The 16,025-nt window shown below is 39.0% G+C and overlaps 1 protein-coding gene across 1 annotated transcript in view; it reads right to left on the bottom strand.

Moving 5' to 3' along the window:
• The window catches only part of ANKRD44 (ankyrin repeat domain 44), a 77,618-nt gene that overhangs the window by 8,734 nt on the left and 52,859 nt on the right, over positions 1 to 16,025 (bottom strand). Inside the window, exons 16-21 of the mRNA XM_019473511.1 lie at positions 11,413 to 11,484; positions 8,165 to 8,366; positions 4,111 to 4,189; positions 2,940 to 3,057; positions 1,680 to 1,896; positions 854 to 941 (exon numbers count right to left, since the gene is read on the bottom strand). Coding sequence (XP_019329056.1) covers positions 854 to 941; positions 1,680 to 1,896; positions 2,940 to 3,057; positions 4,111 to 4,189; positions 8,165 to 8,366; positions 11,413 to 11,484 — 776 coding nt within the window. The remainder of the gene's footprint in view (positions 1 to 853; positions 942 to 1,679; positions 1,897 to 2,939; positions 3,058 to 4,110; positions 4,190 to 8,164; positions 8,367 to 11,412; positions 11,485 to 16,025) is intronic.

Raw genomic sequence — 16,025 nt, 5'->3', positions numbered from 1 at the left:
GCAATTATGTTATGAAAAGTTACGATTTTGCTCTATTAGAATCCTTCCCATATGAAAACATACTGCTTTATTGGAATAAGGAATATGTATAAAATACATGCATGGAAGAAGAGGAATAACTCATAATAGCTACCACCTTTTTGTTGTTCATAAGTAATATGAGAACTTTGGATACAGAGTCTGCCTCTATAACCCATCAATCCCTTTGGCTAGGGCCTGGGTAAGAAGTACCAAAGCTTCAAGATAGAGATTAGCTCAGAAGCAAAAAAGACCATGAAGAAAATCAGTCTGGAAAACACTCAGCTGAGGCTGTCTTGGAAAAAATACGGCCTGCACAGAACACCATTCTAGCATGACACAGATTGTTGTTTCAAATCCTTCCTTCATTAACGCTTTGTTCCTATTGCTAAAAAAGAATCATCTTGATTCTGACAAATTTCTTAACTCTCAGCCACTGGGTTTCAAAGGAACCTCAAAAGCTCATACTTACACGGACCAAGGCACTATAGCCCAGGTCATGGCCTAAGAATGGAAGAGCTATGAAGTTCCAGCCTGTGTGAAGAAAAGGCATAGGTCTGTAGTTGTAAGCAAGGGAAAAGAAACTACAAAGGGAGCAGAAATGCAGCTATTTAATTAGAAGTCAGAATTTCAACAAATAGCCTAAATGTACAAAATTTATGCAAAAATACTCTTTATTCTGCCACTTTTTCAGCAGAAGTATAAGCACAATTTTATGATCAGCTTTAAATTATTTGCTCATGCAAATAATCTAAAAAAACCCCCACTTTATTCTCATACTGCTACTTCTTCCAGACATATCCTAAAGCATTTGTTACTGGAGATTTCTACTTACACGGCACAGTGCAATGGAGAGAAGCTATTACCATAGAATGTGCGGAAAGATTTTTGTTCCAATAGTACCTCTATGCAGTTTTCATGACCTATAAGAGATCAGACATTTCACAGTGTTGCACAAAGCAACTAATTCACTTAATTCCTATTAGGCTTATACAGATTAGAATTTAACACTAAGTTCAAAGTTGAACACAATGTGTATATAAGCTTTTATGTGATAAAATTATAAACAGAATTTTTTTTTTTTTATGGCAGCAGCAAGATAGATCCAGGCTAATATTAGCACTTACTGAAAAAAAGGAAAGGAAAAAAAAGTCTCTTTTTTATGTAATGTTATGTATGTTGCCTTACACGTCTCCAAAGATGGTCTTAAATGATGGTATTAGGAAGCTTTATCCTTATATTAAGCAACAAGTTCAGATTATCCAGTTTAGAATAATCAGTTCAGTTGAGAATATCCATCTATTCAGTATTTATCTCTTGCATCAATAAATTAGAGGGTGACACCTCAAAGGAGCATTCCTGGCCCCACAGAAATCAATGAGAATTTCATCGCTGATGTCAGTAAAACCAGAATTTCACCCTGGCCTCCTGTGACTGGGAGCAAATGAGCTGCAAAGCCACTGGGAAGTATTGCTGGAATTTCCCTGGCTTCTGAACTGAAGGGTGAACATAGTGAATGCTAACTACAGAGAGCAAGTAGAGGGGAGATAAGTTGCCTCTTCATTTCAAGCTTCGCAAAGCGTTAGGCTGCTTTGTTAGCGTGTTTCCCTAAAACTGAGGCAACATTTGAACTTGGCAAAAGTCCACAGAGAGAAACTTACCATTGTAGCAAGCCCAGTGCAGCGGTGTATAACCTTGATTATCTTTCAAACTGCAGTCTTCCTCTGAAAGTGCTATCTGCAGTAATTCACTCAGCCAAGTGGCATGACCCCGAGCTGCTGCAAAGTGCAGAGGTGTTCTGCCTCTGGCGTCTTTACATAAAATAGATACTTCTTTCTCTAACAGCATCTGAACACACTCTTCATGCCCAGTCATAATCTGATAACAAAGAAATGAGTAAAGAGGTTGACATAATACAGATTCTTGCCCAGGAAATATGGAATATGATTGATGCCTGTGAACATGAAACAGCCTGGATGGGATTCAGAAGGCAGAGATGAAAGCTCCTGTGGTCCCGTGAGTACCTATGATAACTGATACACTGAAATGTATTTGGTACTGCCTTTCAAAGGCATTGATTCCTAGTCTGTGGAAGAGACTCGGCTAAGTGAGGCACAAAAGCAAGGAGGATTTTAAGACTAAGGAAACAGATGAACAAGGGGTGAGGTTCGGAAAACTGGAGTCTGGCTTCTCAAAACCATGTACGAATGTGAGAGAAGAACTGAGGGAAAAAAAGGATCAAGAATATCATCAGAAATAGGAAAAGCTGCTTTAACAGCTGGCCAGCTACTATCAGTGACCTCTGTATCATACATAGGTTAGCTTTGGTATCTTGGTCGTGTTCATGTATTGCTGTCGATACAGAACAGAAATTTTATGCCATAGCTTTTATTACGGACAGGTGTTGGACTCCTAAGCTGAACTGCTCACTGCAGTTATCATAGAGTGCTGTATAAATATCATCTCTTGCATCAACTTCACATTGGGTAAGAAGCAGACTCCTAGAAAAGATTAGATCTGCCTCGAGTTTCACTGCCTCCAGATCAAAACTTAAGGCTTACTTATTTACACCGTCCTCCCCAAGAAAAATGAAAATAACTGCTGGGCAGTTCTTTTAAAGAAATTATTTTCAGAATTCCTAAGGTGCTCCGTTAGATGAATAATGACCGCTATTGTAAAGTGTCTAGAGCCAAGAAAATTGGTCTAATCGGTATTTTATCTAATGAATTAAAGTGAACGTGAAATAAAGTCAAAAGCAGAGCATTACTGAGAGTAGATCCGTCCTGCCTTTTACCTCATTGACTGTGCTTGGTCAGGTTTCCAATCATTTACAGTATTCCCTACATTCAATATCCCTGTATTTATAAGTGAGTTGTAGTCACAGTAAAACAAATAATTAAGAATCCTAAAAAATAAGTCACCCCTCGATGTAAAGCTGTGCATCCCAGGAGATCAGCTGCATCTACAGATGCGTCTTTTTCAAGTAACAAAGAAACAGCATCAATGTGCCCATATGCCACGGCAAGCATTAGTGGGGTTCTAGAAAAAACAAAAACAAACCAGTCACAGCTATAAAATGACATACTACTTACCACTGCTAACTTACAGGAATAGAGAAATCAGGAAGCCTTGCATTTCCCTCCGTTCCTACCCACAAACCTGTTTCTTTCACCATACTCATCTATATAACACCTAAGTGAAGACCTTTTGTATGAAATTATTAAGATGTTTAACAACCGACTACCATGACTGAAATAGAAAAAAACTCATTTGTAAGCAGTTTACAGAGCAACATCATTCAAGACAATCTGTTCCTTTAATAACCTACAATTATTGTCACCTCCAGCAACACATGAGCTTTGCAATGCCCAAGTGTTGTGAATGAAAGTCCCTCCTAGTTACCAAGATGACAACAACCCAAAGCATTTTTTTTGCAAATGCTGCGCAATTGCATAAAGGGGATGAAGGGACATGAGGAAACTATTCAAGCCAAAATTTGGACTAACATGTCTTCCATTTTTTTCTGAAAGGGATCTATTCTCCTTCTATTTTTAGATAAGACTAATACCATTTAAAATTATATGTGTAGTCAGATATGTTCCAGGCACCTCAAATGAGTTTTTTAAACCATTCACATTTTCACTTTAAAAATATACTTAATTCTCCCTCTATAACTGTCATTTAACGAGAAGTAAAATTGTGGTGGAAACATCTCAAATTCATGTGTCACCTCAAATAAACATTCTGTCTCACTGCACCAGCCTAATACACCAAATAAATCCTGAAATATCAATGTCTTAGAAAGAAAAAGACTCTCTATAGAAACATCTCAAGAGCGTGTTCGTTTTTCTTGAATCTGGCCCTCAGCTTCTATGAAGAATTGTTTAAAGTATGAAGCAAAGGCTAAGATTAATGAATAATCCTTTCCACATGGCTTAGATCAACTGAATGTGTACTTTGTAAACTCTGCCAAATTCTATAAGGAGACGTGCAGGAAATACAGTATTTTCAATAAATGCCTTTTTTGTAAGAAATTCGAGATGCTATTTGAATCACAGAGCTGAAAAAAAACCCATCACAAAGAAAACTTACTGTCCTTTGGCGTCTGTCACATCAGGGTTGTCTGCAACTTCTAGCAACAACCGTAAACAAGGTGTATGGCCATTAATGACTATAAAGAAAAAAAGTACGTTTAATTAAAACATGTTTAATTTCAGATACTTTTCCATTGTAATGCTGATGGATAAGAAATTTCCTTATAAAGAAGGAAAATATTCCACAGTATAAGAAATTAATATTCCCACAATTGTCCTTTAACTTGTGCCGATGAAATGGTGAGCTGTTTTTTCCCTGACCTCAGTAAGACGAGGATTAGTTCTCTTACATACAGAAATCCCAAATGAGTAAAACAGAAATCGTGATTTTCACTGAGAAAGATTTCTGCTAAACCAGACAGCATTTCAAAATCCCTCAGACCGAGCAGGCAGACAAGGCTTTCTGCGATCAGATTTGGAACGCAGTAGGAAGTACGTTGGCAAGGCTCATCAATTTTGTGTGCACTGCACAAGCAAGTTCTTCAGCGCTGCCATGAAAAAAGAAGCATCTGCAACGAATGACCAACGATACAAACGTCATATTCATAACAGCACATACCACCAGAGACTAAAATTCCTTTTGGTTTTTTCCATTTTTTCTAGCTTAACATTTCTGGAAGCCACAGCTACTTCTCAAAAATGGGGCTTGCTTTTTAAAATGTAACCCACTGCTGTTGGAAAACAGCTCTGAGTTACTAAGTTTTGCGGGGCCTGACACTGGAAACTCACCTGTGTGACAGCTGGCTTAAAGGCTTCAGCTTTATACAACTCATGGGATGAACAGAACAGTATTTTCTTCTTTGAAAAACAATAATTCCTGTACTCAGTAGATATAGATTGTGTTCTTATTACAGCAAGTCATGCATTCACACTGCCTACACCCTGTGGGCTGAGGCAAAACCCTTGGACACCACCTATGTCACATCATTCTGGCGGAGAAATGGGCGGACATCATCACATTTAAATCACTCATCCAAAAATAATCTTAGTTGCTCTACCCAGAAAAATAAAGACATTTTTAGTTATTTACCACTAAGTAATGCCATATCATGTACATGTAAACAGTTGTGTGGGGCTGATGAGTCACTGGCTTGGGGGGGGGGGGAAATCTTCTTTTTTCTCTACAGGGAGAGAAAACCTGGTTGGGGGGGGGGGGAATCTGTTCTTTCTTCTGACAGGAGGAAGAGAAACCGTAACTTGTTCACACCGACGTCTGAAAAGGATTTTGGTAAATGAGTTTTAGAACAGATACTCCCAGAAACTCTTAGGAGCTGACCCAGCGATTGCTAAGCATTACAGAACCTGCAGGGAACATTAGTTTTGCCAACAGAGCTACAACACTAACGCTAGGGGAACATTTGCAATGGATTCCCCAAGCTAGCCAGAGGAAAGACTGGTGGTAATAAAATTATACAGGGAACATATAATTTAGGCTAAGGAAATTCTCCATATTATGAGGTCAGAGGAAGTCTATTCCCTGAGGGGGAGAGACAGACAGAAAAAAGAAATACTTCATTAGGTGATTTCTCTACTGAAGTTACAAATCCCTTTACTGGACGATGCTCTGCAGAATCCTGTAATCCAATCCACCACTTCAGGTCTCCTTAACTGTTGTGTTCTGCAATTGTGCTTGTGTAATTAGAAGGACTGAAGGCAAACACGCTTAAGGGGATGGGCACACGTGCCTTCTTGTTTCTTTCCAATGGACGGGAAACACATGCAAGCATTCACTTTCGTGTGTGCAAAAGCGCACTGTCACTCAAGGGATTAATTCAGCAAGAATTCTGTTTGATTTCTCAAAATATGCCAATTTACCTCTTACACGTGCATTGCAAATAAAAAACGCTGGATACTGCAGTGGCACCATGCAGAGTTTCCCGTAGGTGGCATCGTTCTTTGCTAAAACACTCCTAAACTGTTCTGTTACGAAACAGCATAATAAAAATCATCAGATTGCAAGTGGCTTTTCATAATAGTTAGAGATAGAAGCTTTATTCCAGAGCTAATTTCCACAGAACTCTGCATAGCTCTTGATCTAAACGTTGTCTTAATGGCTATTTACCCAAAGTGCACTTATCTCCCATTTTAAAGCCTCCAAATTCATGACAGTGATAAATTTCCTTTACTAAGAGTTCAAATATTCAACCTGTCTCTGCAGTATTTTCCCTTCTTAAGGTACATGTTTTCTTTAGTGTCTCATTCCTGTGGGTAGGGCTTTCTTGCTTCTTCCCTTTTTTTCCTCCTTTTTTTAAATACACACCTAATTTATTTTGTTTCACTGCAGATATAAAGAACATTTTGCTTGTATCCCTGGAAGATTTTTTTAAATCTTTTAAAATTTAAAATTTAATTTTTTTTAAGCAAAAAAATATCACAGACCAGAACAGTCTACAATGAATCTTCCTCCTGGTTTTACATGGAAGGCACTCATACGACAGTGATGGGGTCAATTAAAAAAGAAATTAAAATAGGGGAAAAAAACCCCCACAATCAGAATTTGTATGAAGGTAAGAAATGTGCATATTAAAGTAACATCTTCTATTCAACAAATCTACCCAATTCTATTCAACAAATCCATATTTTAAGTCCGAGCTGCTAACAAAAATATGGCTTTGTTACCATTTACTTTTCTCAGTACTGCAGAACCCCTACAGTTCAGCTGTGACAACAAGAAACCTATGTTTTTAAATAAATGCAAAATCATTGCTCTAGTGATGAGGTACCAGACAAAGCCACACCTTGTTCATCATTCAGACCCCAAGCTATGTTTGAAGTGACTATAGGAAAGCTCTTGACCAACACAGCTCCAGTTTTGTGGCGGCACTGATCTTGATTTAAATTAATTAAACCAACAGTTTTAACAGGATGTGGATCAGCTGGATTTACTATTTTGTGTTTTTATCAAAAACAACTAAAACCCCCTCTCACTGAATTCTGGTCTCAAACTTCTGATATGTAAGCTCCGGTAGCACATCTCTATATCATTAGTTTACTGGGGAGTAATGTACTCAGTTCTGATGCAAAATTTAAGAAGGCAGAAAGCATTTTTTAGTATGCTGTGAAGATCTATTATGCACATGTTCTTCAGTACTGCACACAAAATTGCTAATAGTCTATTTGACCTTATGCTTCCAGGTTGCACTTATATGATCACACACAGAGAACAAACTGGTATTAGAGGATGTATGTGCATTTTAATCTAAGCAAAATTTAAAGATAAACAGAAAGACAATTAAGTCTGGCCCTGATAATGTTATCCAATGAAGTATTAATTTTACTTCCCACTAGAGGTCACTGCTATGCTGTACTGAGCCCCTCGATGAACAGCCAGAGGAGAAACGTTCCCTTTGGCACCCCTGCATATTTATCTGACAGGCACATATTAAATAATAACCTTTAAATAAATGCCAAATTCTACATTTTCCAGTTAATTATGCACGTTGCATAATTAACACTCAACACATGAGGAATGGAGCAGACTCCCAGCAACAGCAAGTTCACAAGCTAGCTCAGGAGGAGGATAATGTCTGAAATGGGGTGAATTTCTGTAGTGTTGCCCCTGCAAAAGGTTGAAATTTTTAAACACCAGGATAGTTTCATCACCAATGAGAGCCTACCTGTATTTTCAACCTTTCTTCCTTAGGAGAAGCAGTGAGGCACGTGCTCTCTCTTCCCCTGATGTTTTGGCCGAGGAACCATTAAGAGAAGATGTCGTAGGGGAAACATCACACATCTTAAAGAGCAGGTGGTAATAGAGAGGTAAGGTAAAGTAGAGGCAAGCGGGTAAGGGCAGAGCAGTAGTGGTGTGAAAAAATATGGGATTCTCTGTGAGGGAGGACTGAACCACTGGGGCAGAGGAAAAAAGACCAAGGAAATGAAAGGTAAGAGTTAACTGTAGGACCTTAGCAAAGAAGCAGCAGTCCTCAGTACAAGTCAAAATCTCCTCCTTCTGTTGTTTAGAAGAAATGTGCATAGGGATAGTAGGTAGGTAAAGGTAACTGCTTCTGTGTTTTAGCGTTTATACCACAAGAGTAACATAAGATCACACTCACCTGAGGCGTGGAGAGGGGTCCTTTTGGTGACATTGTCTTTTACAGTGACAGAAGCACCCTGGCTGATGAGAGCTTCCACGCACTCTGCATGTCCTTTAAACGCAGCCAGGTCCAAAGCAGTGCGTCCCTTCTCGTCCTTAATATCCAGGTCTACCAGAGATTGGAGAAGTACCTCCAAGGCTTGATGATGACCGTTATAGGCCTAGAAATATGAAATGAGTCATGTAAAGAACACAACTCTTGTCTTTCAAAGTCTTTCACATAAAACGTGAATAAAATCCATCATTGTCACAGTCTCCTAAACACAGTAGAAATGACACAGTTTTCTTGATTCCTTATGACTCTCTCTTCAACTTGAAAGGATTTTCCCAAATTACACTGTAGCCAAGAAACTAAAAAATTCCTAGTGTTTAGGGACAGAAATTATGATTGTTGATTTGCTCTAACCTTCGAATACAACCCAAGGTGAGGAATTTCAGGCAATAATTTGCCAATTCAGCACAGGTGAATCAACAATTCATTTTTCACATTCTACAGTATCCTTCAGGGAAACGTTTGCTCAAAAACTAGATTCACTAGTGATGCTGGTCAGAGGTCGCATGGATTATCACCTAACTGGGTGCTAAATTCAACACATCTGCTGGTCTCCAACTAAACGAAAGCAGTTCTCAAACCAGATTTTTGTGCAAATACAAACACAAACTTGACCTGCTCTTTATAGCTGATGCTTCATGGAGTACTCCTGTCAGTAGGATCATGTGGTAGAACAAGTACAGTGGACAAGCAGATGCACTTCCAGACCTACAGCCACATCTGGGCCAACAGCACAAACACAGGTGACATTGCAAAAACCCAGTGGGTAGCCCCAGAAACTAGAAACATTTCATTCAGCTTTGTAGGGACTGCCCTCCTCTCATTACTGTCAGACTCACAGAGAACATCCTTTTTATTTATACATGAATGTATAATTAGTATTACCAGAGTTGAAGCAATTAATGAAAACAGAAGAGAAATGCAAACATGAAGGAACCAAAGAGCCACTGAATTTCAAGGTTAAGTAGTGGTGGCAGCAGCTTGCTCCTATTGACCATTGTCAAAAGTTCAAAGAACAGGACAGTGCAGGGAACAAACAGTTGTTTCCCTGTTAGACCGAGACAACTACTTAAGGAAAGCAAAGGCAAAAGCAGAAAAAGAAAAGCAAGGGGAAATTAGGGCACAGGGAACCCATATCTCAGAAAATACTCCAACACAGCTGCCAGCTTTTCTTCTTCATGACAATTTTACTTAGAAAACAACTAGCAACAACCTGATCTTTGACACAATATGAGGTACCTATCTTGAAGGTGCCATGCAGACTGTATAGCCCATCCTCTCCTTGAAAAGATAATAAAGTTGATTTTTTTCTTCCTGTTGGTTTGCCTTGTGCAGTCATTTACTCAACCATCACCATAATCATGCACCATAGCCTCAGAGAACGGCAGGTCAGTTTTTTGTTGGCTGCTAGTCCACCCCTTGTTTCTAAATCCTATTTCCATTCTAGGGTCAAACGTCTGTAAGCAGAGGCCTTGGCCACTGCACCGTATCAACCATTTGACAGGACTTCATGTTTTGGTGTAGGTTGCTGGCTTTCTGGATCCATGCGTGGAGACATTTGTGTGGACACTGCTAGACCTGGGGAAGGATGACCACAGGCACCCCAGTACATGGGAGGGTTTGAAACAAATGTCAGAGACACTCCTGGATAGCTGCAATTGAACTGTGAAATAGTGATGTTTTATGTAAGCTTTTTTATTTTTAAACTGTGGGTCTGGGATGTCTCAGGTGAATGAACTGTTGTTAACCAGCAACAGATACAAGAGGGAGAGCCACTGGCAGTATCCTTGTGAGGAGTCTGCCCAAGAGGGACCAGAGAGGAAATGAGTTTGCTGTCTGGCCAGCTGCAGGGCAAGTCCCTTCCCAGCACAGGAATTTGTGCTGATGATAGTGCAGGTTGTAACTCCTCTATGGGCTTGGGAGTGACACTCTCCTTCCTGCAGTCTTCAAATTGCAGAAAAAAAGATGGGGAGAAGAGTTCAGTGACAAACTTGGTCTTTTAAGCCAACTGTTTTGGCTCTTGTTCCCTCAGATTACGCGTGGATAATTCAAACCTCAGGCCAGAGCTGTTCTGGCTGACTGGGAAACAGAGATATGATTGCTACAGAACTAAAACTTGCCCCTATTTTCACATAAGCAAGTTGCTTCCCTTTCAAAAGGAGGGCAGCTTCATGGCGAGTTTGAATATTCAGTGAAGAGCCAGTTTGTGAAAGACGTATGAGGAGAGGCTGAGAGAGCTGGGACTGTTCAGCCTCAAAAAGAAAATGCTCAGGGGGGTCTTATCAATGCGTATAAACACCTGATGGGAGATCAAAGAAGACAGAGCCAGACTCTTCTCAGGGGTGCCCAGTGACAAGACGAGGCAATGGGCCCAAATTCAAACATGGGAAAGTCCATTTAATGCAAAAAAACCCCCATTTTTACTGTGATGGTGGTCAGACATTGGAATAGATTGCCTGGAGACTGTGAACTCTCCATGCTTGGAGATATTCAAAATGTGATGGGGCATGGCCCTGAGAAAACCTGCTCTAGATGACTCTGCTTTTAGCACGGAGGTGGGACTAGCTGATCTCCAGATGTCCATGTCGACCTCAACTATTCTGTGATTCTGCACAAAACTGGGAAGAGGGATCATGAATCTTGAGCTCTTGGGAAAGGGGAGCTATTGTGATCTCTGAGGCCCACATATGCTGGATGCCCTTTTGATAGCACGGTTTCCGTGGCATGCTCCCAGGGCAATGCTGGGGTTTAAGCATGCTTTCCCACACCTTGCTGTGTACCAGACAGTTTTTTGCACTCTGTACATCTCCAGGAGAACATCAGAGTATCCCATTCCATGACCAAAGCCATAGGCTCAAGCTCCAGCCCCAAATTTATAAACTAGTTATAAATAAAAGTTGCAACTTTCCATTTAATTTCACTTCGGTGTCTGTGTCTTCTTCTTACCTGAGTGTTAGAGTCGATAAGAACAAAGAGCTTCAACTGTCAAAAACTTAATTAACGATTCCAGCCCAGAACCTGGTTTTGTTACATCTAGGCCTACATCCCTTCCCAGCTTTTTCAAAACAAGTCTATGATTAAACCTGCTTCAAAGACAGAGATTAAGGAATTATTCTAGGAGATAATGATCAACACTTCACATGTCTCATACTTACAGCTAAATGCAAAGGACTTTTTGTAGCTGCAGAATCAGACTCCTCAAACATATTGTTGGTTTTTTCCAGAAGCTGGGGGAGGGAAAAAAAAAAAAGACAGTCTTAAAACATCTTTGCATGAGATGGGATAAATTCCAATGGACTATAAATCAGCAGACAAACATGTATTTTGTCCTCAGATGTCTGCAGTGAGTATTGAAGGATTGTGAGGAATAAATACTTCACAACCTTTTCTGTAAAGTATTTTCAAGTTTTTCCCCACAGGGTAAAATTATAAAAATAGTTTAAAAGCTTGTCACGAACATCCTTACCCCGATTAATTAGTTTCCTTGAAATCATAGGGCCTGCTTGGGTGAGAAAGGAACCCTCAAAAGGAAAGATTTGTGGAGTAGAGCCCGCAGTAAGTTTACACTGGAAAAAGCGCACTTTCATAATTACACAGGTAATGCATATGCAAGCCATGTCTGACACAGCGTTTCAGATAATTCTGACACATAATTAGCACTGGGAATAATTATAACTGAGCTGTGAGTCATTCACAGTCATTTTTATAATTTATCAAAGTAGAACCTGCTCCTATAATCTTCTGAATTCTTCCGAAACGCAACACATTCTTGAACTCTTACAAACATCTAATAACATGCATCGCATTTTTATATGATCCTTTTCATTTCAAGGGATCCCAAAGCATCTTAAGGCTTAACAAACAGGGCATTTCCGTCCATCTAGAAGGAGGAACTGTGGCTTAGCACCACTCCACAATAGCACATGAACCCTGACAACTTATCCAATTGAGGCTGCAAAGAAAATCATGCACAGTATTGACAACAATATTGAGAATTCAACATTTGTTGAGTAGCACTGCTCATGTGCATGGCAGTAATAACTACTCAAATAATTAGTCTCCAAATACCTTTGTGACTGGAAATTAGCATTTTACAGAAAATTAGTAATAGGAGATTGTAAAAAGGAAAGAAAAGCATGACAGGTAATTACAACTGACTTGTAGTATTTCTAAGGTTACAAGTCAATTTTTCACACAGGTTTTTTGAGGGTTTTTTTGACAGAGTAAGGAATTAACTAGAAGACTGCAAGAGAAAAAGAGGAAAGGTTTGTGACCATCTGGACAATTCTAGGTTATGAAAACATGGAAGGCTCCCCAAAAAGGCCAGTGAAAGCCTATGGTAGGCACAGAATTTACCTGCCTACACTGCAAGATGATGGCATATCCTAAATTCTGATGTATGCCTGAACTTTCGGTGTAACAAATTAGTCTTTAATAGACCTACATCAAGGACAAATTTATCCAAAAATCAAACTGGAATACAAGCTAGTATTAATAATGCATAAGATGTCACAAATCTCTTATTACAAGGACACTGATCTGAATCCTGTGGAAAAGCTATAAAATTAAGCAGTAATTTTATTCATATATTTTGTGCCTAGTAAAACATCAGGACTGGGAAACAAATTCGTGTTGATGCAAATACCACTCATAAGCAAGTGGGTGTGTGTATTAACAGGTAATACAGATTTTAACACATCCCTGCAGCTAAGGGAAAAAAAAAAATCAAGCTTTTCAGTAGGTTTAGGGCAGGGTTAGGAAACACATTTGGTCTTACCATGTGGAGCCACCTCCAGTTTAAAATATTGTTCTTCTTTTATATAAGATAGCTATAAACAGGTTGAAGCAGTAGCCAGCTCTGAATACATGAATACATTCTGATTTTCTCTAGTGAGTAAACAAACTAAAAAAAATCCCACCAAACAACCCAAGCACTAAGCTTGGGTTCCTCTGCCTGCCTAATACTGGCCTTTACTCTGAGTCCGTAAGGCCAGCACAGCAGACTAATTTAATCACTTTTAATTACATTTATCATCATCTGTTGAAATTCCAGGATCAAAATCTTAACATAGAAATACTTTCCTTAACCTGTCAGAAGGCTCCAAAACTCTCCTGGAACAAGGTTGATAATTGCCTTTTGAGTAGGTGAAAAAACCACACAGAAAATTGACAAAATTAAGGCTCTAAAGGAACAAATTGTGGGATTGGAGAGCCCCTCACAAAAGGCATCTCCATGGCTTAGAGTTAAAGCAGCTTAGGCTGATGCAAACTAGGCTTAATGAGCTTATTACTCATAAGGCTGAATGTCTCCATCATAAAGCCAAGTGTAAACAAGAATTTCATGGTAAACCTGGTAGCTCTCAGATACATAGCCAGACAGTGCAAGAGGAGAAATTATAAATGAGAGCAAGAAGAGGAAGATTAAAGACACAGCACTAATAATTTTTTAGTATGCCTTGTCAAGCACCGCTTTAGAACAATTAAAACTAACTCATCTGAAGGATAAACATCATGCTCAAAGAGACAAAAAGTACCAGGTCCGAGTTACCAAGCAAATTCTCCAGTTTCACGAGCGTTTCTATGGTTCTAAGAATGCATTTATAGTAAATTACATATACTTGTTATAAGAACACATAAAGCTGTGTATCCTTGGGGGGCTCTAGCTCCATAATGCTTCCAGCTTAAGAGTATACTTGTAAGAAGCTACCCACAGTTGCACCTGTTTCTAAAAAAGGTGAATTTATCGCTCAAAACCATTTGCCCTGACAGCCATGGAAGCTTAAATCCACAGAGCCCGCAGAGCAATCTAAGCGTGTCTGCTGTGCTGCAATACACACCTGCCTGCTAGAAGCTGGCCAATGCATTTCACTGAAGACAGACAAATAAGCGTGAATTACTAACAGGTTTATGGTCATTGGTGGCTGACTGGAGAATGTCCCAGCATATCTCAGTTCTAATTTCTTGTGTCATTGACATAATGTCTTTTAGCTGATTACCTTTCTATATATTGATTGTCCGCAGATCTTAAGCGGATGTCAGAATTGTGCAGAGGCACTGCAAGTGAAATTGGTGGACACGGTTCTCTCTAGTTAGGTTATAGCCTTTTAAAAGGTAAGAATACCCTTACTTCTCTTTCTGCCTCTTGGAAATTCCCAGCACAACCCCTTCACTTCCCATAACAGCGCTATTTAATACTGTATGTAATTATCTTGTAAAGTCTTCTTCACACTCAGAAACAGGAACTTGAATGCTTTGGGAGTGAGATGCAGACAAAGTAAGATAAAACATGTCAATTATTCAGTTCTATTGTTACAAACTAATAGCGCTACAAGGCTGCTATTAGAAACTGTCTTCTCTCCCCCAGCTCTGTATGAAGTTTAAAAACATTTACAGTTCTCACAATTTTATTTTATTTGTACGGTAAGGGTATTTACAGACATAAGAGGCTTTACTGCTTGATTTTATTCTGTGGTTATAATAAAGGATTATATGGCAGGATATGGTATAGGGAGTTTTCCCCCCTCCTTTTTTTTTTTTTTTGACTCAGATGTGCCAGGTAATGAGTCAGGGTAGATCTTACGATTGTCCTTATAGACTGTAATATATTCTAAAATTCAGCTCTGGTTAAAAAAAAAAAAAACAACTTCATGGAGCATCTCAGTAATTTAAAATTACCATTAGGCAGAAAAGGAGATAATACTTTAACCATGCATAAAAGGTTTAAGATACACTTTTAAAAGGAAGATGTCAGAAGCAACTTCAAACCGTAGACACTGTAACGATGGGTGCTATCTCAAATGCTATAAGAGAACAGAACAGGTGTGGTTCTGTACAAGCCATCCCGCACCCACACCTCCAGGCACAGCCATTTAAGTGCACTGCTGGTAGTTATGTTAAAGGTTTGCTCTAACTACCACTGAAGTTAAAGTGTCTTTTCTTTGAGAGTTTTACTATTTTAGTGAGTAAGGCAACTTCTACATTCCAACATGCATACTTCCAGCACTGTTAATGAACTGCTTCAGTTTGGTGCTATTAATACTAATCATAAAATGGCAAAACATTAGATTACATGTGTATAACCTATAAATGGCCTTTACTCTGAAAGGTTATTAAGCAAACGGCGTTCAGAAATTTTCACACATGTGAAGAGCTGATCAAAAGGCAATTAAGACAAAAGAAATAGTTGAATATTGCTCTTCTGCAATAATTCCATTGCAGTGTAGCTTATCACTTACAAGGTCATTCAGAAGTGGCAATTAGTAACAATTTTTAATGTCACTTTCAGAACTGAATAAAAACGTATCAGCTAGGATGTCACTTGGAATCTCATCTTTCCTGATAAATTGCAATAGATAATTGTCTCTGCTGGGGGAAAACATACCACCAGCAGCTTCTTTTAAATAAAGGCTTTTCCAGCAAGTAGCAAGCGGAAGATTGAAGACTCTCATCAGTTGTGTCAGATGAGATAGAACAGAGTAATAGAATTAACTTCTGCACTACTTTATACCAGGGAAGCACATTTTTAAATCTCAGAATTATTCTTGATTGAATAATTGAAAGGTGAAGTGGTACAAACATATCCTCGGGGGGGACAAGCAATCCTATAAGCTCTCTCCATATTTGTAACTACAAATGATCAAATTATTCTAATTTGATCAGGTTAAAAACAATACATATCCTTAACCCACAGTCTGATACGTTTTCCTAAAATCAGGCTTTAAAAATCAGATTAATCAGTGTTTACATCAATTTCACTCACGTGTGTAGA

Source organism: Aptenodytes forsteri, unplaced genomic scaffold (assembly GCF_000699145.1).
Source record: "Aptenodytes forsteri isolate BGI_AS27 unplaced genomic scaffold, ASM69914v1 Scaffold183, whole genome shotgun sequence".
NCBI lineage: Eukaryota > Metazoa > Chordata > Aves > Sphenisciformes > Spheniscidae > Aptenodytes > Aptenodytes forsteri.
This window is presented reverse-complemented; position numbering and strand designations above follow the sequence as displayed.